We start from the raw sequence: 25,230 nt of genomic DNA, 5'->3' as shown, positions 1-25,230 counted from the left end.
GAGTGTGGCGGAGTTGTGCCTGTGTTTAAGGATCACAAAGCCTTGGGAGTCCCATGGTATAGCAGTCTGTCCCTCCGCCTATGAAGACTGCTCCCAGGTGCATGATGGCCGCGCCTTGACATATGAAGCCTCTTGTTGGCAAATGAGGTTTCATGAATGGTGCCTTCCGCCAATGTAATGGCCGCCGACTCAACCTGTGTTGCTTGTAATTACCTTCTAAACATAAGACACTGCTGGGTGCGCTATAAAGAAATAAACATGAACATGAAGGTATCCTTGTGATGGATCAGTTGGCAGAAACCCTGGGCCATATTACCAACAAGTAGCGATAATTATCGCTAAATAGGCTTAGCGAAGATTTTTTTATCGCTGCCTACCGCTGGATATGTTAGCGGAGAAAACATGCTATTAGCAAAGTTTTTCTCCATAGCGCTAAAATATCCAGCGATAGTGGCGAAATGCGTGAATTTCGCTGAGAATACAGCGATATTCACGCATTAGCGACGAAATGCTCTTAGCCATGTTATCCACCTCCCTTTGGATAACATGGCTAAGAACTGGTCTGAGCAGGCGTTGTTTTTTGGCGATAGCGGGAATATTTCCATCGCTACCCCTGCCTTGCTAATAGGCAATAGTGACGTTAGCGACTGCTTTCAGTCGCTAACAGGTTGGGTAGGCCACTTTGCATGTCATTAGCGATAAACATCGCTGACATGCAAAGGAGGGCCACAAACCGATCGCTATCGCCTAAAAGCTGTCGCTAACATCATTTAGCGACAGCTTGCTAATAGAGCGATAGAATTATCGCCACCCTTGGTAATATGCCCCTCTATTTACAATAACTAGTCGTCGGTTGCCTTTGCCGGCTGCGTGAGCAGGCTCTGCCTTTGTCGGCTGAGGGAAGGGCCTCTGACTGAAGTTCCTTCAAATGGATGACCCTTAGTAACTATTGGAAGGGAGTTACAGTGAAGGGAAGCCAGCAGCTCAATCATTACACACAATGATAGAACCCACTCCCCCCGCAGCTGCCATTGCTCGGCCTGTCGGATCTGGCGCCCTCTGTCGGACACGCCTCTTTGCTTCTGAGGCTGCCAACTTCAACAGATCTGTTAGAAATGGATTCTTCCAAGGCCATGAGCCAGTGGGGATATTTCCACTGAACAGAACTTGCATGTAATTGGTAAAAAAGACATTTATTGCCAACTTTTAGCAATGAAGTGAAAGTTCCAGAGCTTGCAATCAATTGAGAATGCTAAAGTGCTTGTAGGAACTGACCATCTCTCCTGTGATATCCTCCAGATTTTTACCCTGTATTTTTGCTGGCTTTAGAACTCTGTGCACTTTACCTCTGGTAACCACTGGTAAAGAGCTGGTGCTTCCCCTTGAAACTCAAATTTGCATACTCCTAATTGGTGTTTTTAACTTGTCTATACGTTCGTAGTATACGGTGCAAAATGCACCGTTTATCTCAAATGCGATAAAATATCCGGCGTTAGCGGCTCAATGCGTGAATATCACTGGAAATCCAGCGATATTCATGCATTAACGCCAATTGGGTCTTAACCTGAATATCCACCTTCCATTGGATACACAGGTTAAGAAGTGGGCTGAGCAGGCGTTAGGTTTTATTGATAATCACGCTTAGCGAGATTTTTTTTATTGCTTCGCCTGCCTCGCTAATAGGCAATAGCTGTGTTAGCGACTGTTTTCAGTCACTAACAGTTTGGGTTCGCCCACTTTGCATGTCATTAGCGATAAATATCGCTAACATGCAAAGCGGGCCCTTGTAGCTGTCGCCTAAAAGCTGTCGCTAATTGCTGTTAGCGACAGCTTGCTAATAGGGCGATAAAAATAATGCCGCTTTAGTGGGAAAAAGTCCAGCTAAAGCGTCGATAATGCCCTTGATAATATGCCCCTATATTCACATAGCAGGCCTAGCTGTCATATATAAAAAACCAGAGTGCAGATTCAAATGCTAATTCTGTATCTCAGGAATGGGACCAGGTAGAAAAATAATTAGGCTATTTTTACCAATTATTAAAAATCGAATTCAATTGTGAAGTCAGATTTTTAATAAATATTAAGGAAAGGTAACCTTGTGGAATGTTATCTTTTCATTACCTGGAATGTTCCTGAAGGCTAATTTGTATTAGTTCTCTAGGTTCCGCAGTCCACTATTTAGGCTCGAATAGGTGTGAGAAAGATGTGAAATGCCTACCAGTAGCAAACAATAGGCGACCCTGAATGGAAAGAGATGACCCCTCTGAGTTCAGCAGAATTTGCATCATACAGTTTGTAGGCCACCTTTTGACCGCGCAGTGTCAGATCCCGCTTGTCAGGTCTGTTGATCCACATGTAACATTTGGGGCACACGTGACAGGGAGAGAACAGGATTCCAAAGCACTTCTTGTGGATCCCTTGTCTTGTTGGTGAAGTACCCTGCTTTCGTCCGACCGGACATCCGTCTCTGGGTTTACATATACCACCTGGGGTGCACTTCAAAGGAAGAGAACAGGATGCCAAGACAGTTCTGTGTATCCATTGTCTGATTGCCAAGGCATATCATACTACGAGTGCTAGAATCCAATTGTTGGGCTCATTACCTCTTAAGCCCTCAGAAAAGTAGAAATGCAGATGTTCGCCTCGGAATAGGACATGTTACTTTACCCACAGATCATCGTGGCATGCGTCATCATTGGTGACTTGTACCAGCCAAGGCAAGTAACTCTACCGCATGCCTGGATTCTTAATATGTGGGGGGTTTTTGTCTCTTGACCAATGTTTGTCAAGAAAAAGACCCATCCACATGGCTAACTCCCTGAACCACTTTCTGCCCCACACAATTTAGGTTTGAAATCGGCAATATGGTTGAAATCCTTCCAACTATTTATGGAAATTACAGAATACACTTGTAAGAAATACATTTTGGTATTCCTTAAAAACACAGCAGGAGACGAGATGAACGAGCAGCTGAAAAACCAGAAACATATGAGGGAGCCAAGGAAGCCCTGATTGACTGCTTGACCCCAATGCCAGGGTAGATTCGGAGAGATACATGTTCGGCAAAGCTCGCCACACGCGTGGTGAATCCATGGTTGAATCCGTCTATGGCCTCAAGGAACTTATTGAACGCTGCAAACTCAAGGAGTTCCTTGATGAGGAGTGTGACCTCCTCCTCAGACTCCCTCACTGAGACCCTCCGGCAGTGCACCCCATCTCCGCATAGCCCCTCCCCCTCATGACCTCCCCCTCAGACTCCCTCACTGCCACCCTCCGGCAGTGCACCCCATCTCTGCATAGCCCCTCCCCCTCATGACCTCCCCCTCAGACTCCCTCACTGCCACCCTCCGGCAGTGCACCCCATCTCTGCATAGCCCCTCCCCCTCATGACCTCCCCCTCAGACTCCCTCACTGCCACCCTCCGGCAGTGCACCCCATCTCTCCCTAGCCCCTCTCACATGTTTTATAGTGCCTCTCACGCCAGTGTAGAATGTCGGAGCCCTTTACATCACACACACATACAGATACAATGAATCATATGTGTGTAAATCAGTGTATAGGACATGCTACATTAGAAAAAAAAGGGGACTACAAGGTGTAGGATTCACATGTCATCCATTCTGGTAGGCTCTTTTTAAAAGTGCTTGGTCTGGAGAAGCACACACTCAGATTCAGAACGTAACACAGTGGTTAGGGTTGACTTTACTAATAAGAATTTATTTCTACCTTAACAAACCCTTTTTAGCAAAATTGGGATAATGAAAGACTGGGCCAAAAAATAATTTTCAAACCTAGATTACGATTGTAACTTATGAACTACACAGTAAATAAAGGATCCATGTGACAAAAGCAGTAACTCACTGAGCTATGCACATCAAATGCTGTTCTGTGATCTGCATAGTACACACTCTTTGCAGCAGGCACTTTACCCCTCTGCTCTACCATAGATGAGTCAAGACTGCCACTAGACAACACTCAGATCTCTCTCCAGCAGGTACATCGACCACCACCATGATCCCTTTCCCTCAGCCTCACAGCTATGGTGTAGAGCTGTGGGGCCCAAGGAAGAGAGCCCCACTCCCCTGTGCCTCGAAGCCATGGTCTAGTGCTTCAGGCCATGCCGAGGGGCTCCACTCCCCTGGGTGTCATTTCCATGAACCACAGCTTTGAGGCTTGGAGATGTGAAGTCCTTGCGTCAAGGTGTGTGGGTCAGTGTTGAGGGCCATCGACGAGGAGCTGCAATGCGAAATCCTGTGTCGTCGTCAAAAAGAGCCACCGGTGTATTTGAGGGCATGCCTGAGATGTGTTGGCATTGAGAACGAGCTGCTTTGTGCTGGACTGCCTTATGTTGAGGTGTGCAGAGATGCGTTGATGTTAAAGAAGCCTGTTATGTCCCTGTGGCTTGTACAGGGGCCCCCTGACTGGCCCTTGGAGATTTCCCGGATTTTTAGGTCCACACAGGCAGACTGGATTCAGCAGGGCAGCTCACAGCAGCAGTCCTGATGCAGCACCAGCGGGCCTTGGGTAGCAAAGCAGACCTAGGTCAGCATGGAAGACTTTGCCACTGTGCAGTCCTTCAGTAACAAAGCCCACAGGTCCAGAAGTGATCTGAGGAGTTGGGTCTGAGGGTCCACTATTTATACCTGGTGCCCACTTTGAAGTGGGAGAAGATTCTAGAGTCCTTCCCCTACAGAGGTGTCTGGAATTTCCTGACTGCCTACCCTGGCCCCAAGTGTCTGGAGGTGCAAAATACTAGTCTGAAACCCTTTGTGACTGTGCTGAGGCAGAGCCTTTGTAATGTGCAAGTGTGTTGGGTGAAAGCTGCTCTCCTTCTTTCTGACAGAGATGGACCCTAGTGCAAACACATATTCCCCTTTGTCTCACTGTCTGTGAGCAATACGATTCGATAAGTCTTTATTTCGAATTAAAAATTCATAAAAGACAAAAATACAATCATACACAATGTATAAAAAGACACTCCGGCAATATATATTATACACAAAATATTCCTAAGAACGAGAAGATATTTTAGACATATGTATATAAAAACAGATGGGACAAAGATAATTTGCACAAAAGTTAATACCACTAAGAACCATACAGGGTGCTATATACAGCTAAAAAAGGACATTCAACATACAGGGATACCCAATTTCTTGGATCGGATCAGCCAGGCCCATCTTAAAAATTTAGCAACACCTACCACTACGGTTTCTGATCTAATAACACGGAGTTTGTGGAGTGCGTCTCGGAATCCACCACTGTTCAGAGTCAAGCAGATCGGCCTTAGCCACTTACTTCTAGGTGCACGGTAAGCAGGGCAGCCAAAGAAGAAGTGGCCAACACTTTCCTCCTGGTTTGCACACCAGTGGCATTTATTTCCTGTAGACATGTCCCATTTTGCTGTAAAAGAATTGATGGGCAAGGTGCCAATTCGGAACTGGTGGTATAATTTACGATCTAATACGCTTGTGATTAAGTCCCAATACTGTTCTAATGAGGGAACAGCCTTAAACACTAAAAAGGAGCCAGTTATGTTAACGTCCAGGGATTGGTTTACAAGGATAGATTTTCTCCAAGCCCAATAGAGTGCCTTAAACTCATGTTTAGAGGGAAAAGTTGCCCCCCCTGGGTTGGACCAAAGCTCCGGGAGACCCATCATATTCAATACATTTTTAACTACCCAAAACCATTGTATTTTGTGTGCCCCCCACATGAGTTTTACCTCCTCCAACTCTTGGGTAAACAGGCCAAGCTCAGGAGTGGTCCAGATGCGGCGCCAAAAGGCCACCACCCGATACTGGGCCATCTCGTCGATTGGTCTGCAACCAAGATCCAATAGTAGAGGTTTAGTAGGAGTGGACTGAGGGAGACTAACCAGATTCCGTAGGAACCTGTTCTGCGCAGTTGACAGACTGGAGAGATTCTTATGACCCCAAACTTCTGCTCCATAAAGGGTTGCGGGGATGACCTTCGCCTCAAAAATTTTTAACACAGGGCTAACACACCTAGTAAGGGAGGTCTTCTGTTCATGGAGCAAGCAACCAGCCAACCTATTAAATTTAAGTTTGGACGTTTCCACTTGAGGGTTCCAGCTGAGTTGGTGATCTAGGGTCACACCAAGATATGTCATAACCCTAACCTGCTCGATATGGACTCCGTTTAAAGAAACGGTGCACTTAGGGGGAGTTTTCTTGCAAAAAACCATAAATTTGGTTTTGTCCACATTTATTTGCAAGTCATTCTTGCTACAAAACTCGGAAAATCTAGTCAGGGCTACCTGAAGCCCAGCTCTAGTTTTAGAAAGCAGGAGGGTGTCGTCTGCAAAGATCAACATGGGGTACTTTCGACCACCCAGCATGGGAGCATCCGACTGTGTGTTGATAAAGTGTTGTGTAACCTGATTAATAAATAAGAGAAACAACGTGGGGGCCAGGACACAGCCTTGACGCACCCCACGTTGTACAGGGAATTGCTTGGTCACCTGCCCCTGGCTACCCCACCTAACCTGGGCATAGTTGTCCTCATGTAGACGCTGGACTAGAATCAAGAGCTCAGGCGGAAATCCCATGCGGCTAAGGGCATCCCACAACTTCTTCCTTGGCACCAAGTCGAAGGCCGACTTGAGGTCAACGAAAGCAGCATATAACGTACCGCCACCCAACAGGACCACTTTCCAAAAGAGTAATGTGAACCGGAAAACTTGGTCGACTGTACTCGTCCCAAACCTGAAACCCGCCTGCATAGGGGAAAGTATGTTATTTGAATCGATCCAATCCAGAATTCTTGCTAGGATCATTCTCGACACAATCTTCTGGACTGAATCGATCAAACTAATGGGCCGATAGTTGTTGGGAAGGGAGCGGTCACCCTTCTTATAAACTGGCAGAATTTCTGCGCCCTTCCATGAAGGAGGAATCTCGGCCCCTGCAGCTATGTTATTTGCCAGTAAGGTTATATATGGGATCCAAAGGTCAGGTTTGAGTTTAAAAACGTCAGCGGGAATAGCATCGATGCCAGGAGCTTTACCCGACTGAACTGACTCAAGAGCGAGTGCAGTGTCAGATTCCAAAAATAAAAGTCTGTCTCCTGTGTGTGGGGGTTGGCACGTCAGTGTAGTTTCCATCGAAGGAACTGTCGCTATATTTGGGTCATTAAACTGTGCGGAGTAGAATTCCACCCACAATTGGGCGGAGACATGGTTTACTGGAACCTGGGCGGCGGGGTCCTTTCTCCTCCTTATAATCAACCAAAAATCCGTTAGGCTGGGGGAATCGCATGCACCTAAGAGATCAAGCCAATAAGAGTCATCCCATTCACGCTTAGCAGCCTGAATGGTACGCTTATAGCATTGCCTTGTCATCCTTATGGCATCGGAGTTCCGGGCCTTCACAGCAGCTAATAAGTTGCTGTGGGCATCTCTACACTTCTTATTGTACCATTTTTTATAAACTCTGGTTTTAGCAGGCCTGGATGGTTTCGTGAGAAGGTTTTTAAGGGTCGAAAAACACTCCTCGTGAAGGTTGGTGATTATGGGGTCTGCAATACCAGCAGAAGATAACAAGGACATCCTACTCCACACGTCCCTTACCTCTTCCTCTATCTTTAAAATAAGTACGGGGTCCTCCAGAACTCTAGGCCATTTTACACGGCGCCTATTATGGCACAGAATAACATCAGATGTTAGGATATTAGTCCTCCTGGCAGGTGCCCCCATGCCTGGGACCAATATCCCAAGTGAGAGGGGATTATGGTCGCTCTCCGGGCGGGGCTCAATAGCCATGTCTTGAACAATGGACCAGCACTCAATTTTAATCAATATATAATCGATACGGCTTGAGCACAAGCCGTTATCGAAGGTGTTGCACCCAAGGCAATCGGATCGTGTGCGCCCATTGGCGGCCCGTAGGCCCCATTCTAAACAAAAACCCAGCCAATGAATAGCTGCCTCAGTACCCTTAACACCCTTTGCAATAGTGAGCGGGGGGATTGCCCAAGCAGTGTCCTCCTCAGAACCCACATCCTCTGCCAAGGAGGAGATGGGCTCAATGGAGGTATTTAAGTCTCCCGCTACAATTACGATCTGATCGGACCCGAAGTACTTAAATAAAAGGTCAAGATCGTCCAGGACGTCTTGTTTTTTCCCACCCTGACAGCCACGGGCATAGACATCAACTAAAATGATATCTGGGGTGTTGGGTTTACACAGGCTGATACATAGGAGATCTGCACACGCCACCGGTGTTTCCCTACCATGGAAACCCAAATTATTTTTTATCCAGATAGTGAGACCACCAGAGGCCCTACCCTTGGGGCCCTTAATTGCGGGCTTTGAAAAATTAAAGTAACCCAACTTATACAATGGGACGGTTGACCAGGTTTCCTGAAAGATGACGATATCATATAAATCAATGAAGTTGGCCCAGTCGTCATTCTCCAGACGTCCCCGTAGCCCAGCAATATTCCAAGAGATGACTCTTAAAGGGCAATCCGTAGTTAGTACACATGGTAACTGTACCACGCTCTGTACTTCATTTATTGCCAAGACAGGAGTGTGTGCTGGATCTAAAGCTGTGCCCGGATTGTTAGGCAACGGTAGGCCGACGAGAGATGGACTTGGGGATGGAGGGCTCCGTAGATGGGGCGAAAACTTAGAGGGAGATATGTCTCCAGACCACCCAAGTCAGTCCACCTCCTCCAAGCAGCCAAACCTATTAGAGGTTGAAAACCCTTGCCACCAGTTTGGTTGGTTTTGACCAACAAAACTATAAGTTGGGCGACTAACATTCCTAACGGTGGTCCAAGATCCCTCACTCACTGGTTGTTGTCTAGGAGGGTAGAAAAAAGTGAGGGGCCTCACCACTATTACGGAATTGGCCTCAAAGGATGGCCATGCACATAAGTGCTGGGCTGTGTGGGGATCAGAAAAAGAAACCACCACACAGTCTCCGGCTATAGACTTGTGAGTGCGGCCGATCCAAGGAACTCTCCGAACCATAAGTACACTGCTTCTTTGATGGTCGGGGAGCTGTTTGTTGGAATTCAGCCAGTGTATAACTTTATTTTTTAACGAAAGATCGTTCTCCTGGGATTGTTGATCCAACTCTGGGACACCGGCTAATATAACAACGTACGGCCCTGCTTCAGGCGGGAGGTCAATAAACCCTCCTCGAAAGTTGTTACGGCTGGCCTGGCGTGATGGATTGCGCACTGAGGGCAGCCTGAAGGGGTGGTTGACTGGCACCCTGGAGTCAGTGTTCGACCTGTGTGCTGGTTTATACGGAAGAGAGGGTTTCGGTACTACAAGGCTAGGGGTAGGTACAATAGTTTTAGCAATGGTGGTACGAGGTTTTGGGATTGGTTTAGATATTGACAAAGTCTCGGGAACGATTGGTGCTGGTTGTAAAGGAGATTGAGCGGGTTCTGCAACTAAGGGCTGGGGAGTAGATTCGGTTGCACATAAAAGCTTAGCGTCCATTTCCTTGAGGCTCAGGCTAGCCAGGGTGACTATGGTCCTATCCATTTCAAGGAGGTTATTCTCTATACGAGAAAGCCTTAGTTCTAGGGGGGAGAGTAACTGCTTAAGCGTGTCCCATACTAGATGCAGGAATTCATTATCACCCTCCCTGCCAGACACCGGGCCAGTCACCCGACCCTCCGGAATACTTGAACTATTCTGACTAGGAGAGATGATAAGAACATCATCTACCACCGAACTATGTGTTTCCATAGTAGCTTCCCCATTGAGAGCACTTGGAAACGGTTGGGGTTTAACATCCTTCGCCCCAAGAGACCCCATTGCCCGCCTGTTATTAAAGAATTTTAGTCTTGCTATTCTGGCTTTTTTCCTTGCGTGCAAGGTTCTCGCAAGGCATTTCTTTTTGTGTGCTGCCGCTTTCTTAGCACTACAAAGACTCGCTGCTTGGGTTGCTTTGGGAATGGGAAAGGAGGTTGCGATGCTAAAAAGGGGAGCAGGGTCAGTATTTAAATGAACTGGGTTGGATTGGGAGATTGGAGGGGAATGTAGAGGAACGATGGGGGGAGCAGGATGCATCTCTACCGTTGTTAATAACGGCCGAGGAGCGGTTGAACGGTCAGGGGTACGGGCAGATGCAATATTTCCCAGGGATGATTTTTTGGAGCTGGCAATATGCGCTGACAGCCTTCGTGCAGCATCAAGTTCTAAAGAGACCTTGTGCTGCATTTTACTGATTTCCTCATCAATAGCCAAATTGGTTTTGACTAGGAAATCGTCTATGGACCTGTTGGAATTGCTAGCTGCCATAAGGGTCTTGCTCCGACTACCCCGTGAACACATGTTACAGAGTACAGGTCAATAAATTAATATACACACAACAATAAAACTGTAAGATGTGCCACACAGGAGTAAACCCAAAAACAAATAAAATTAAGGGGGGGTGGCCCAGCCCAGCCCTCTTAGACCTCGAACGGCCTCAAACGGCCCAGTCTTTGCCCTGTCTTCGCCCGGGCTGCGTCCCGCACTGCGGGAGTGCTAAGGCAATAAATAGGGGGGGCGTGGCAGCAGGGAGAGCGGACCGGAAGCTGTAAAATGGTCTCGCAGGGGCTCCTGGGCAATGGAGTCCCCTGCACGCTCGCAGCCCCGCTGACCGCACTCACCCGAAAGCCTGCAGCCCCTCAGCAAAGTCCCGGTGTGCAGGTAGGCGAAGCGGCACCCGCGGAGCGGGTGCGGCGAGATGTGGCTCCTTGTCCTTAGATAGCCGCTGGGTAGCGAGGTCAGTCCCTGAAATGCCTCCAATACGCCTCTGATGCCTGGAAAAGCGTCCCGCCAAAGGAAAGGGTGAGAGAGGTTTTAAAGTGCAGGGGGCGGGGGGCGGCAGCAGGGAGAGCGGACCGGAAGCTGTAAAATGGTCTCGCAGGGGCTCCTGGGCAATGGAGTCCCCTGCACGCTCGCAGCCCCGCTGACCGCACTCACCCGAAAGCCTGCAGCCCCTCAGCAAAGTCCCGGTGTGCAGGTAGGCGAGATGTGGCTCCTTGTCCTTAGATAGCCGCTGGGTAGCGAGGTCAGTCCCTGAAATGCCTCCAATACGCCTCTGATGCCTGGAAAAGCAATACACAAAGACCAACTGCCAGCTACACCTGGTCATGTGACCCAGGATACATGCTGAAAGCACCAAATGTTTGAGATATGAAAATATAAAATTTATAAAAGTCGTATTTTCATAATTGTGGCTTAAAATTCAACTTTACCATTACATATGGTTTTAAATGAGAATTCTTTAAAGAACCAAACTCTACATTTCTATCTGCTCCCAATTGAAAGTTATCACTTACCAAATATAATAAGGTAGCACAAATGTTCTCCTATGGGAGAGATAGGCCTGAAGTAGTGAAAAACAAATTGAAGAGTTTTTTACTACCAGGACATGAAGAAGTTAAAAGCTTTTTAAATGCACTGCACTCTGTCCTAGGGGCTGTTTAGGGCCTACCCTAGGAGTTGCGTATATGTAATAAAAGGGAAGGTTTATGCCTGCCAAAGGGTTTATTTTGCCACAGCAAACTGGCAGTTAAAACAACAACAACAACAAGAGGCAGCTATGGCAGTTCTGAGACATGTTTAAAGGGCTACTAAATTGGGTGTTACAATACGTGCTATAGGCCCACTAGAAGTGTTTAATTTAAAGCCCCTGAGTACATGTGGTACTACTTTACTAGGGACTGACAAGTAAATTGAATGTGCCAATTGGGTGTTAGCCAATTTTACCATGTTAAAGTAGCGAGCACAAGCGTTTAGCACTGGTTAGCAGTGGTAAAGTGAGCAGAGTCCTAAGCCAACAAAACAAATTCTGCAAAAGGTTTGGAGGAAGACCACCCTAAGGCCAACATGTCTAACACTTATATTATTATTAACTGAAAAGAATCTAACAAGCACCGACAAAGCTAAGAAATGTGTCTTATTGTGTGCATATGTGACCTTAATTACACACTTTTTTGAAAGGATTCCTAGTCACACTTCTTTGGCCATGCCTGTTTTAGAGACCCTTCATCGTTTCCATCTCAGTTAAAGCGCTGTTGGTAATTACACCAAAACAGAGCATTGTTAGCTCTGGGGAGTGGAAAAACTGTTGCTTTGAGAGTTGGACTCTGTGCAGGCAATTATTAATATGGAGTTACAGGGAATCAGGAACACCACACCCAGGGGCATATTAGCAAAGCTTTGCGATAAATATCGCAAAGCGCGCTTAGCGTGTATTTTTTCATCACCGGCTATCGATGGATTCCATCGCCGAGATAGCACGTTATTAGCAAAGGCTATCTCCACGTCGATGAAAAATCCAGCGATAGCAGTGAAAAGCGGGATTATCGCATGAATACAGCGATAATAACCCAGCGTTAGGGGGGTGGTTGCTGATAGGCCATGGTGGTCTCAGCAACACAATCCACCCCCCCCCCCCATTGAGTTGAATGGACAAGTCAGGTTTTGAGCATGGTGTAAAAAAGCTGTGATAACCGCGGTAAGTGCGACTTTCATCGTCGCTAACTGGGTCCCAGGGTTGCATTGCTGATAGGAGTTAGGTGTGTTTGCGAGTGGATTCCTGTGGTTTTCGTGGGGCACGCCTACTTTGCATGTCATTAGCGATTAACATCGCTGACATGCAACGTGGCAAGGGAAATGGTCGCTGTCACCGGAAAGCTGTCACTAACAGCTGTTAGCGACAGCTTGTTAATTGGGCGATAATAATATCGCCGCTTTAGCGGCAGAAAGTGCCGCTAAAGCGGTGTAAATGCCCTTGCTAATATGCCCCCCAGTTCCTGCATAAACTCCTCATTCATCCCAGCAGTTTTACAAAGAGGTCTCGCTTGCTTTCACGGAGACAAATTCCTTGATAGGATGAACACGCGTCAACAGATTTACTGCGGATCTCACATTTCCAATGAAGCCGGTAACTCCCCATTATCTGCCCTATCAGAATTACCTCCCGACATGTAACCAGCCCCTGTGAGGTAAAGACAGTGCCTAAAACCCCATATTACGACATGTGGTTGGATAAACGTGCAGGGCTTGCTGCGGATGTGACGTTTCATGGGTCCTCCTGTCAGCCATGTTTTACTTCTTGCTCCCTGGTTTTGATGCCCCCCTGGGGGGCGGCCATGGCCTCTCCTGCTCCAGTCTGTGACGCATCGGATGTCCGTCTCCTGGTCAGTGGAAGCCCCTACTTGCTCTGGTTGCTTAGAATTCTGTTTTTATTAATTAAATGCTCCCTGCATTATATCTCAATGTAATAAAGTAAATATCTGGCCTTAAAAGGCATATCATTATTTAATAAGACTTTACAAAGTTTCCAGGATGGTTCCGTTAGAAAAGGGAAGATGAGTGATTATACGTAAGCACTTCAGACATTTGCAAGCACAGTTTCCAGAGCACATATTTGCACAAAAGGAGCTCATGCCTGGAATGAATCTCATTGCAGTGACATCCTTTTTGCTTCGTTCAATGAAGGATACATTTATTCTGTGCCTCCATCTGTAAATCAGTTTCCAATCTATATTTGTATGTTTTTGTGCGTTCGCTGCCCATTCAGTCGCCTGGCCGCTTTAGTCTTGTCCCCGGAAGCTTGTTTCCTTACCAGTATAAGAATTGGCTTGGTAGTTTGGTTTGCCCTGTTCCCATCATGCACTGGGACAGGAACAGACTAATTTGCATATAGCCAGGTTCTGAGCTGGGATGGTGCACTGAGCTAAAAAACGGTGATGGATTAAAACCATGATCTCTTGACTTGGTAAGAGTATTCTGCATCATTCAGAAACTCTGTCCATCACCACCCCCCCTTTCCAAAATCGCTTTAGTCTTGTAGCAATGAGGAGGCGGGCATGATAAAAGCAATGTATTGTATTCCTCTCAGTAAGACATCGCATTGTTCCTTCCACACCCAATATTCCAGAATGTCTGCACAACACCTGAGGATGCACGTGCACAGACACACCGTGAGAGGGGCGAACCCACGGGATATGTTTATTATACAGTTATCTACACAAATAACAGGATATTACAGCTGCTTCCCCTTTTAGTAACGAGTCTCTATCTAATCTCTCCCGGTTAAAATCCAGGGGAATCCTTGTCGAGTGTGGCAGGTTCAAGCTCAGCTGTCACAAGTGGTGATGGGGACATGTGTTTTGTTCTGCCAGAGATACCTGCCAATGGGTTGGTTGGAGACATACCTGCTCACCCATTGCTCCTGCGCAACAACGTGGGGTTCTGTGATGTTCTGTGACGTCACCCTAAAGGCACCACAGGCATGCCACCATTGGCCGTCCTCAAACATTAATGCAGAACTTCACATTTTGACCACTCTAAAGGGATTGCCTAACTTGTAATTGTATTTGTTTGCTGGATGTTTGATCCTAACAATATCTTCTACTAATATATTGATTTTCGCTACTGCTTTTCTTTCATCATAATGGCGTTTCATTTTCCTTAGCTTATTGGCTAGATACCTCTGTGAAGTGGATGGGTAATAACGCTTTCTCTGTCTTTCTTTTTGAACCAATTTGGTTTCCACTTTGTCACAGAAATTCTACCTCTCAACAACTCAAAAGGTGTCTTTCCTGTTATGATATGTGTCTTTCCTGTTATAATATGAGTGTAGTGTGATATGCCCATAATCGTATTCTTAAAGCATTCTTTATGGGAAGTCTTTCGTGAAGTGCAAATTGGATGGTTTCTTTTGTTAAATGGTTTACACTTTCTACTAGCCCATTATTTTGTGTGTGGTAAAGTGATGCCTTACTGTGAGTGATGTCATGGACTGTGAAAAAATGTGTTATATCAGTGGAAATAAACTGTGTTCTGTTGTCACAGAGGATATTTGGAAAAATATTTCCTTGAAAATATTGGTTTAAACATTCTAACACTTCATGTTATGTGAGGTTCTCTAGGAACTTTAAATCAATCTATTTACTGTAATAGACTTCTATGACACTGTAAGTTGTACATTGGACATATTATATTTACTCTTATGTTATGCCAGGGTTTTCTGATAAGCTTATGTGTGTGAATTGTCATGCCCATACTGAGAATGTTTTTCAACACAAATATGACAATCACAAATATATATCTTAATCACTCGGGCCGCATTCCAATCAATCGTTTTTCACCCACCATGCCACTCCAGGTTGGATACAGCCGTATGCAAATCAGGATGGTGGCCATTTTCCTGACCCCAGCAGGCCACCATCCCTGGGAGTGTTAGCCATTCCCAATGGGGTCGCAAATTGCGCCTGCCTCATGAATATTGATAAGGCATGCAATTTGCAACCCCATTGGTATTCGCTAACAGTGTCTGTGACACTGTTGTACATTGCATTTTTTCGAGCTGCAAATTGCGATTCATAACACAATTTGTGAGTTGCAAAATGTAAGGGTTGTACCTCTGGCCCTTAGTCACAGATGAAGTTGGTTCCTGTGTTTGGACACCTGCATTGTCTGCTGCTCTCCTATACCTGGTACCACAACTGGACCAGGTCCCTGTCTCCGAACCCCATCAGTATATGGAGGAGGTCTGGGATTTAAAAGATCATAAAAAATGTATTCTCCTCATCTGAATCCTGATTTTATTTTTATTTTACTCTGCTTTATTTTTATGTCATTTCTTTGACTATTGTGGAAAAACTCCTACTCCTTTCATTATGTCCTCCCCTCCAATATCTTTCTTGTCGATCCCACTTACCCTCAAGCCAGCGCATTGTTTAAATGAACCTTTCACCTGCTTTGGCTTCTTTTTCTCCTTATCTATGGCTATGCGATCCCAATTTGTTCGATGCCGCAAACTGTGTAAGCGTAGGTAGCGGCTTTTTGTCATTCATGGTTTCTCTCATGAAATCTAACTTTTTAATGTGAAATATACCCTTAAATGAAACTGGAAGCATTTAACAGAAACAGTATATTCATGCCATTCAGAAATTCAGCTATATGTATATAACCTATATGCACCCATATACAGGCATTCCCTCTGCAAGCAAATTCTGCCCCTCAGTAGAAGGTATAAGAGAAACTTTATGCTTTTACAAAACAGCACCCATTATTCTTATTCAAAAACAATCTAAAAATCCCCAAAATGAACTAGCAAACAAAGAACAACTCGTCAAAAGTCAACCAATCACAGTCCAGCTCTGTTAGTAACCAAACAATGAGAGCGCAGCTTTGGGTGATGTCTCACCAGTCCCAGCATGCCTCTCTGGCGGACTTACCAATCACACTGTGACTTCTTTGTGAAAGAGGAAAATACATGCAAAGCCTTTTCTTAATGAATTTACACTAAATAAACAAAGTAAACCCTGTCTGAGCAACCTAGATTGAATGGATATGATAGCAAGTTAGAATAAAACAATTTTCACAAAGAACAGAATCAAGAGCAACATCTTTTTCGCACTGATTAAACTCAATTCACACTATGCAGACCCCATCCTGCAGCAATATCCCTTTGCTAATGTACCTACTCACGTGCACCCCAGGAGCAAAGGGCATCAACCCAGATTACACAATCTTCTGGAAAGGAAAACTCATTAACTCAGAAAGCCCTATTTGTGTGCATGCGGCACCTTGCAAAACACACTACCTTATGTAGACAAGTAAACCACAACATCTCGAGATCTTGGATTTTGAAGAATACGATAACCAAACCAACCAATAATTAAACAAAGCCTTTTTCAAAACCTAAATCATATTTAGGACTGGGACATCAGAACGACAGTGATCAGACCATCAATTGAACCCACAATCACCATCACATAACTAAACACTTCAAATGTAGCATATCAATCCATCTCTCAATGAACACCTCAAAATCTCAACTGAACTTTAGAAACACACCAAACACACTTACAAATTGCCAGAATCATTCCACCCTATTCATACTAGTGCAGGAACAGCACTGCAAGTCAAGGTTCTCTACAAAAGTCACAGGAAAATCCACTCTATAAAATCCACTACCACTATGTTCTGGTCAAACAGAGATGGGTCCTCCTATCAACCATCCTCTGCTACCAAAATCTGTGAGAGACCAAAGGGTACCCAAAATCGCACAAATGTAGACACCCAAAATCTACCTCAATCAATATTCTCACAAATCACTGGATCGGAGATAGTGTTGAACCTTAATTTCATGAGGTAATGTGTCTCTGTGTTAAGGCACCTCCCATACATCAACAGTCAGGAATACAATTAATTAATTGAAATTGATTAAGCTGAACAACTCATCTAGATCATTGAAAAGTTAAAGGGTTTTATCACAGAATTCAAAAACAAACAATACAAAATCAATGGCATGAAGCTTTCAGGTGCAGAGTTATACAGAGATTGTAAAAAAATCAGAGCATATTCAAAGTCTCAATGGGCAGCAAAATCAGGAAATAATTGGGCATCATCCCTAGGAGAATAATAACATATGGCCCAGTGAACATTTAGTAGAAAATCACATTTCGACACAACATAGAAGTCTGTTTAGAAAGCAATTACACTGCCTCGGTCTATACATGTGAAATCAAGCGTGAAATAGCATTTTACTTATTGCTAACAATGCACAAAAACATGTATCTATAAACCTCTCTTACAGCTGTCAGCCCTATATTTCAGAGAGATAACCACTGCTCCACCTTTTTGTGAGGGAGCTAGCGAGCTCTTAGTTTCTAAATTCAATGAGAAAGTGACCATCTATCATCCTCCTATGGCAGAGAGTGCCAACCTGCCATCTTTGCATGCTGGAGAATGACAGCCTGCCAGCCTCTTATGCCAGAAAATTACTCTCTGTCTACCTCTTATACCATCCAGCGAAAATTTGAAAGCCTCTTTGCCAGAGAAGGACTATTTTTCATGTGTCAGCATCTTATGGCGGAAGGTTAACAACTGTCAGTCTCTTATGCCAGTGAGTGACCACCTGCAGCCTCTTATGCCAGTGAGTGACCTCCTTTAGCCTCTTATACTTGATGTTCCAGGATTCATTCCTACTTGTGCTCTTCTACAGGTAAAAAACTATGCTTTTTGTGCCTAAAAATATTCCTGACCTTCACTCACTTGGTTTGTTTTCCAGGTCACTGAAGAATGTGATTCCATATTTGTTAATGGCAAAGAAATGAAAAGCAAAGTGGACGCCGTGGTGAACTTCACCTACCAGCACTTCACGGCCCAGTTGGAGATGGTCGTCTGGGTGCCTCGACTACCCTTGCAGCTGGAGATTTCTGACACGGAGCTGAGCCAGGTGAAGGGCTGGAGGATCCCCACGGCCCCCAACAAAAGGTACCACTGCTCCCAGAAGCATCTTTGAGGCACTATGACCATTTTAGAATCTTAGGGTGCACTCTGGAGACCCGGATGTTTTCCATTAGTCCATTTGCACATTTTTGCATGTTTTGGGACATCAGGTGTAGACTTTCAGTACAGGGGGGGGATCAGGGGGAGGGGGGGGGTCAGATGTAGTCTTTCAGGAGGGGGGTCAGATGTAGTCTTTCAGGAGGGGGGTCAGATGTAGTCTTTCAGGGGAGGGGGGTCAGATGCAGTCTTTCACGGGAGGGGGGGTCAGGTGTAGTCTTTCAGGACAGAGGGGGTCAGATTTAGCCTTCGGGGAGGGGGTCAGATGTGTTCACGTGCGTGTAATCCAACACAGGGGACCCCCAGGGGTTCATACAGGAAACGGGGGAATTATGTAAAATTAAACGATTGGTTCTGTACACACATATAAAGAACGGTCATTAAGTGGACACTCACAGCAAGTGCCCATCCTCCAGGGACACATTCAGACAGATGTTAAGCAGGTGTTAGAAGAAATGGTGTTGAGGGAGAACACACTTGCTCAGACGATGGGCCATTGGTCTCACTTCGTAGGGGAAACAAGCATTGGAAAAACAAGCAGTGATGCTTTGCAGCATGGCCAAAGAGAAAAAAAAAGTGTTGTGACGTGGCTCCAGCAGCCCCGTCACGCTTTGTAGGCAAGGCCATGAATCCCCATGGGTGTGCATGCCTACAAAATGATGCAGGTGCCTTTTTAGGTGGAGCATTCGAGACCTCTTGTATATACTTAGAAGTGTATGTACTTTGTGGGCTCTGGAGATCAGCCCTAGGACTTGTCTGCTTCCGCTTAGGGGCTTTTTTCTGTTCAACTGCCTCTATTTAACTGTCTTGATAGAAAACGACCAGCAGAGGTCAGTAAAATACCAGAATCACTTTAGCATTCTCTAGATTCTAGTCCATAGAAATTATATTCCACAAGCACCCGTAGACAATAATATTTTTTTCAAATCTTATATTTTCAGTGATATGACCACCGAAGGCCCTGATTTTATATTAAAAACAGAACTTTGGACTATGCCATTTCCCACTGAAAGGCAATATTTCTCTCCATGTGTTTCCATACCTGGCGTGTCACGCAGTTTGGTGCTTACTTTCCCTCCATGTTAAAGAACAGTAGATGTTTCAGCAGCCAGGCTAATGTGCTGCATAGCTAAATACATATACGGTCTCAAAGGCGAGACAGATTGCATTGCAAATGCTTTTTTAATTTACTGGTCCGAGATGGATGGGTAAAAAAAGTAGCACAAAAGAGTTTTTCTTTTTTATTAGATGGGTGAAGCAACACTGAGGGCACAGCTGGTGGGAAGGAAAGCCGAGGATGCAGGTGCAGAAAGCAGCACAGAGGGTGGGGGAGGGGGAACCTGAGGGAAGGGGAGAAGCAAATGTGTGCGATGGCAACTTGGAATGCAGGGTGGTGAGGGAGAAGCAGAAGGTGAGAGAGAACAACATGGGGTACAGAGAAGGGTTGGGGCGAGAGTGACCCAGCTGTTGGAGGGTTGAAGGAAGCACAGGAAGGAGACACCTGGAAAACACATGCCCTCTGCTGGAGTGCTTTAGCAGGAAGATGAAAATAGTTCTATCAAAGTGAGCAAAGAAGTAAGGCAAATGAAGAGGCGATGCTCCAGGGAAGGGGTACGCACAAGATGGACAAGGCAAGCCATCGAATAAGAAGCAAGAGCCAAAATAATGTCATCCAATAGTAAGCAATGGGCGGGCCTTAAGGTCGCTGTAATACTTGTTGAGTAACTTGAGTTGACAGTAGGTCTCTGCAGCCAAACAGCTACGTAGGCTTCACCTAAAAAGGATGAAAAGCATCTAGTGGGAAAATGGTGAACACTCACGGATAGCCGAGGCACACCGAGAAGTGTGCACTCACAGAGAGGAGTTCAACCACCAAGAATTAAAGAGGGGCATTATTAGGGCTCACAAGACGTCACACAACACCGCAAGAAGGAAGGAATACATCTACTTGCTTACTTGGTTCCTGAGATACTGCTCAGGGTCTAACCACAATGGGGAACAGCCTTTACAACGCGGCATTACCACGCGCTGCCATTACTACGCTGCTTTTACAACGCAAGTCGTTGAAACGACTTGCGCTGGAGGGAGCTGTTGGACAAGGAATAGTTTAATTTTCTATTCCAACACCTTCCCTACTGTAACGTGGGCTGGAGTTGGAATAGAAAATTAAACTATTCCACTATCCAGCGCTTACAGTTGCAAGTCGTTGTAACGACTTGCGTTGTAATGGCACGCGTGGTAATAGCCCGCGTTGTGCTGACATACAACCTTCACAATCTACAAAAGCATGAATTTGTACTCAGAAATATCAAAATATCTTCTTCTAGAAATGTATAGGTGCCCTTGTGTGCCCTATCAGAAACATACAGAGGTACTAAACTTCATGAGTGGCCGCAGAAATGGTAAATATTGTACCCGTGCCACTCAAAAATGAAGAATCAATAATGAAGCCAGCAGCCCTTTGAGTCAATAAACCACCACCGGTAGAGGGGACGGGGTCACCGCCTGGATACAGTGGTCCTGGGGTGTTGGCCATGCTCAGTATCTTTGTTTCAAACAAGTCCATTAGATCTTCACAATGTTTTTCCTTCACTTCAGGCTTTGCCATTTCTTGGAGGGTGGTGATTATCTCATTGGTTGGAGTTGGGTCTTCGGGTTGCATTTACTTTGGTTTTTGTAGTCGCTTCGGTCTCCGCTCCCCGATGTCTTGCAATGGACCCGGTCTGCCTCTGAGCAGAGGCCGCCATGTATGTTCAGTCTTACTACTCGTCCTTCTGGTTTCGACCAGCTCTCTGTTCCACAAGCTGCTGAGGGACTCCTTCCTGGGGTCTCATCTCTCAAACAGTGGGATCTTCACTGTCAAGTCCTAGATGTCTTGTAACAGAAGTTACCAGCAGGGTCTATGGATCCGATTAGAATGACGGCCAGTAAAGTTTGTTGAAGTCCTCTGCCAAGGGCTAGGACTTGGGTTGGGCAAGGTGTTGGACAAGACCAGTTCCAAATTTGTAAAACAGTAAGTGCTGAGGACTAAAGTTGTGCTCAGAAGCCTGCGGCCAGCGCTATTGAAGGCCGGGGTGCCGAATACCGAGGCTGCGTAGTCTCGATTCCAAATCATGCTCTGTTGATTCACCACTGGACACCCCCTGACTCTTTAGCTCACTCTTACAGGTTCTCTTTCATCCCTCCTCAAACTCTTCATCACTCTTTCTTTCTTTTTATTCCTCCTCCTTTTGTCTTTTGTATTTTTCTTCCTTGCTCTGGATCAAAGAATTGAGGAAAAATAAATGCTGTTCCCCAAAATTTATATCTGGTCCACAAAAATGATATCTAGTCCCCAAAGATGATAGTCAGTGGGTCCCACCTGCAACCACCAGCTCCGGTGAAGCTCTGGAGAAGACTGGTGCATGATTGGAGGCATGTAGGGGGATGAATGAAGTAAATATGGTGCAGCCTTGCGTTTTCAAAGTCACGAAGTGTGTCATAAGCCTTCTTGGCTTAACGACACGCTTCGGCACTTTCTTGTAAATATGCCTCTGCGTGTCCATGAGATTGAGGACCCTCTGTTTGTAGAAGCATGGCATTGGGTAAGAGTAGTGATAACTCCTGGGTTATTCCAAAACTGCATACTACTGTACCATGGCCATCGGTTGTCATGTTCCAGACATCGCGTCCTTTGCATTTAGTGCAGCTTGGAGTGGTCGATCTTTTGCCTGAGGTGTGCTTGTTGCATCATACAGCATGGGTTGTGCCTTTAAGAAAAAGCACATGAGGGCTGAGTCGTGACACAGGACTCAGACACCAACAGAACAGTTCAGAATTCATGGTCCAGAAAAGGCAGAAGAGCAGAGACAGGTGAAATGTCCTCCTTGTCCTGTTCCTTCTGTCCAGTGGACGTCAGAGATCATTGATGACTCAGACGTTGAGGATATTCAGCCGCTGAAATATATGGTCCTCAGTATATCGGCTCTGTCGATAGATGATTGATGTAATGGTGTGTAGAGTCTAGTGCAAGAAATGAGAGACAAGATTAGCCCCCGCTTTTTGCCCGATGTCTGATGTGATGGAGAACTGTAAGTGTACTGGGCCCGTGCTAACTAGGTTCCTAGTGCCAGATCTCCTTTCCCTAAAACTGGACCACGATTGGCACAACTCCTGTTTCCCCTGTAAGCCCCGTAATGGGTACTTCTGGTACCCGGGGCCTAGGGACCCCTCACCCGGACCAGGCAGTGCTGCTATCCCAGGCTGCGTGTCCAGGTGAAGGACAAACCGAAGACTCAACCTGGCACCCAGCCCTGTGTGCCAGCCAGCCTCACACTGCATTGGATATAGGTAAGCATACTGCAGGCCTACAGACCTGAGGCAGGGTACACTTTACCCTATGTGAGGACCTATCGGCACAAGCAGATATGCCCATACAATAGCTAGACCATTCTGGGTGTTGTAAGGGAACAGGGAAGCCGTAACGAGTACATAGGCTGGACACTCGTCAACACGTGTTTCCTAGCTCAATGATGGCTTCACTGATTTCTAAGATGTTTGGTACCAAACACCTTGCCTTAATTAATCCTCGCTGGTGCCAGTGTTGGATGTATTCAAAAGTTCACACAGGAGACCCTTTTTAGAGGGTCCCCTGAACCCTTACCAAGTACTGGTGTGGTCCCTGTCTAGTTTTAGCCCTGGCTCCCTGGGTAGAGAGCCACAGCTCTCCGGATCGAGAAACAGTGCCTGCTCTGGGCGGAGGTTGTCACACCTTCCCCCCTGAAGGATCTACCTTGGCAGAAGTGGGAACTTCAAAGGCCCTGCCGCCTCTGAAACCCTGCGCCCTGCCTCCACTGTTAAAAGCAGATAGCAACCCACCAGTCCTGTTCCACGTCTGACAGGAAGACTGGCAGGAAAATTAGGTAAAACAGGAGGTGGGTCTACCTTCACCCTCTTCCCCCCTCAGGTGGGGCAGGCGAGATAGACTCTACCTTTCACTATCCACCACCTCGAAGATAGGGATAGTAACCAATTAGAAGTCGGGGCATGCCCACCCCCACGTAGGGTGAACATAAAGAGGGTGTAGACACCCTACATGTAAATGGCTCATGGCATACTACCTGGCCTCCCCTAAAAACGCCCCTAAATTCATTATTTTGGTGGCTTCTCGAGAACCTGACTCTGGATTCCACAGACCTAAAGAAGACGACGGAAGAAGACCGCTGGCAGGCCAGGAACTGAGCCCTTCTGCAGAAGAAACCATCTCAAACCCTTCCAACTGCAACCCGACTCGACAACTGGGAACTGCTGTGCTTCCTGGAACCTGCAAGGCCCCCAAGAAACCCGGCGCCCAGTGCAGACTTCATAAATTGCCAGGATCTCCCTTTGGGTTAGAGGCTCTAGTCCTCAGCGTAAGGAAACCACCATGGTTAAGGAGCGGCACACTCCGTGTCGATGCGACTCACCACTGAAAAGAACCGTTGCAGCGTCCCAGGCCTGCTGGTTCACCAGTCTGGTGGAATCGACCCCTGCACGCCTCCATCACCTTGAGGGATCCTCTCAGCATAACGATCGATGCTGGAAATAGCCCCGTTCTTCAGAGCCTGTACCCTCTTACCGGTGACCTTGACGGCCTATGGCAACAACAATGGCACAAATGCCTACTTTCTGTGGTGGAGTCCTCCTACCAGTGACTGAGAGGTTATCTAAGTCAGCGGTCCTCCGCTATCCAAAACTACATCAACCTCCCAGCAGCCATGACTGCTGGGTTGGCAGTGTTCGGCCTCCATTGACTTACAGTTACTTGCTGCCAGCAATTGCAATGGTAACTGTGATGCAGGCTACTGAACTCCATTCAAGTAATATGCTTCCATTGCTTTCTCCGATGATCGCAATGGTAAGTATTGACCACCGAGTGCCAAGATATTGAAAGTACTGCATACTTTGAACTGCACTGCACTCATTTTTGATTGGCTTATTTTTTCTGATTTAAAAATAATAAAAACTGCTATGGCCTCGGTTAAGTCCCTGAAACAAACAATTTGTAATGTAAAAGTCAGAACTTTAGTTAGGACAAAGTATTTTGGTTGTTTTTTTTTAACTTCATAAAAAGGTCCCAACTTTAGTAGAATAATGCCTGAAACCAGTAGCCAAGAACAAGTGCTTGACCTGAGCCCTTACATGGACCTGAGCCATGTGCATCGCTGAGCCATCTGGAAGGGCTGCGGTATCAGAATGGGCAAAAAAATCAAATCTCTCAGACAACTGATAGCTCAATTTGAGAAAGATCACCCAGATGAGGTAGCCCAGTCTGGAGATGACATCCTCCCTGGTGATTTTGAGGGTAAACGCGAGTCGGTCCCCTCAGAAACAGCTGAGAATCCCTCAGACGAGGGCCCCCAGCTGGAAAGGTTGTCCAAGACACTGACGGCCCGCTTCACAAAGGTATCTTGAGACAAAGTCTAACTTTACGACTCCTAAATGTCCTTTGTGAATGCCAAAAGTCATAAAGTTAGACTTTTTTAAGTTTACCTTTGTGAATCGCGTCCATAGTTTAGATGCTAAGTTTCTGAAACTAGAAAGACAAAGAAAAGAGTAGGGCTTAGGACCCATCTCTGGTGGCAGCATACAAATAAATAGGGAGAGAGAGAAATATTTTAACCTAAAACTCCTAAAAGGAGATATTCCCCCATATGAAGAGACTGATGATATCACCAAATGGTTCACTGCCTTCAAGAGAGTTTGTGTAGCTAGTGAAGTAGAGAAGAAACATTGTGACTCTCTCTTATTGGAACTGTTCTCAGGCAAATCTTGGGATAGGCTCCTGACAGTGAATGAGGCAGATGCTAAGTCCTATGAACTCATGCAGGGTACCCTGATTGAGGGCTTCGGTCTTACCACTGAAGAAT

At 46.0% G+C, this 25,230-nt stretch overlaps 1 protein-coding gene across 1 annotated transcript in view; it reads left to right on the top strand.

Moving 5' to 3' along the window:
- Positions 1-25,230, top strand: part of LOC144792829 (transmembrane protein 132B-like) — a 313,741-nt gene that overhangs the window by 215,776 nt on the left and 72,735 nt on the right. Inside the window, exon 5 of the mRNA XM_078668025.1 lies at positions 18,066-18,271. Coding sequence (XP_078524151.1) covers positions 18,066-18,271 — 206 coding nt within the window. The remainder of the gene's footprint in view (positions 1-18,065; positions 18,272-25,230) is intronic.

This window comes from Lissotriton helveticus, chromosome 11, assembly GCF_964261635.1.
Source record: "Lissotriton helveticus chromosome 11, aLisHel1.1, whole genome shotgun sequence".
NCBI classification, from domain to species: Eukaryota; Metazoa; Chordata; class Amphibia; order Caudata; family Salamandridae; genus Lissotriton; species Lissotriton helveticus.
This window is presented reverse-complemented; position numbering and strand designations above follow the sequence as displayed.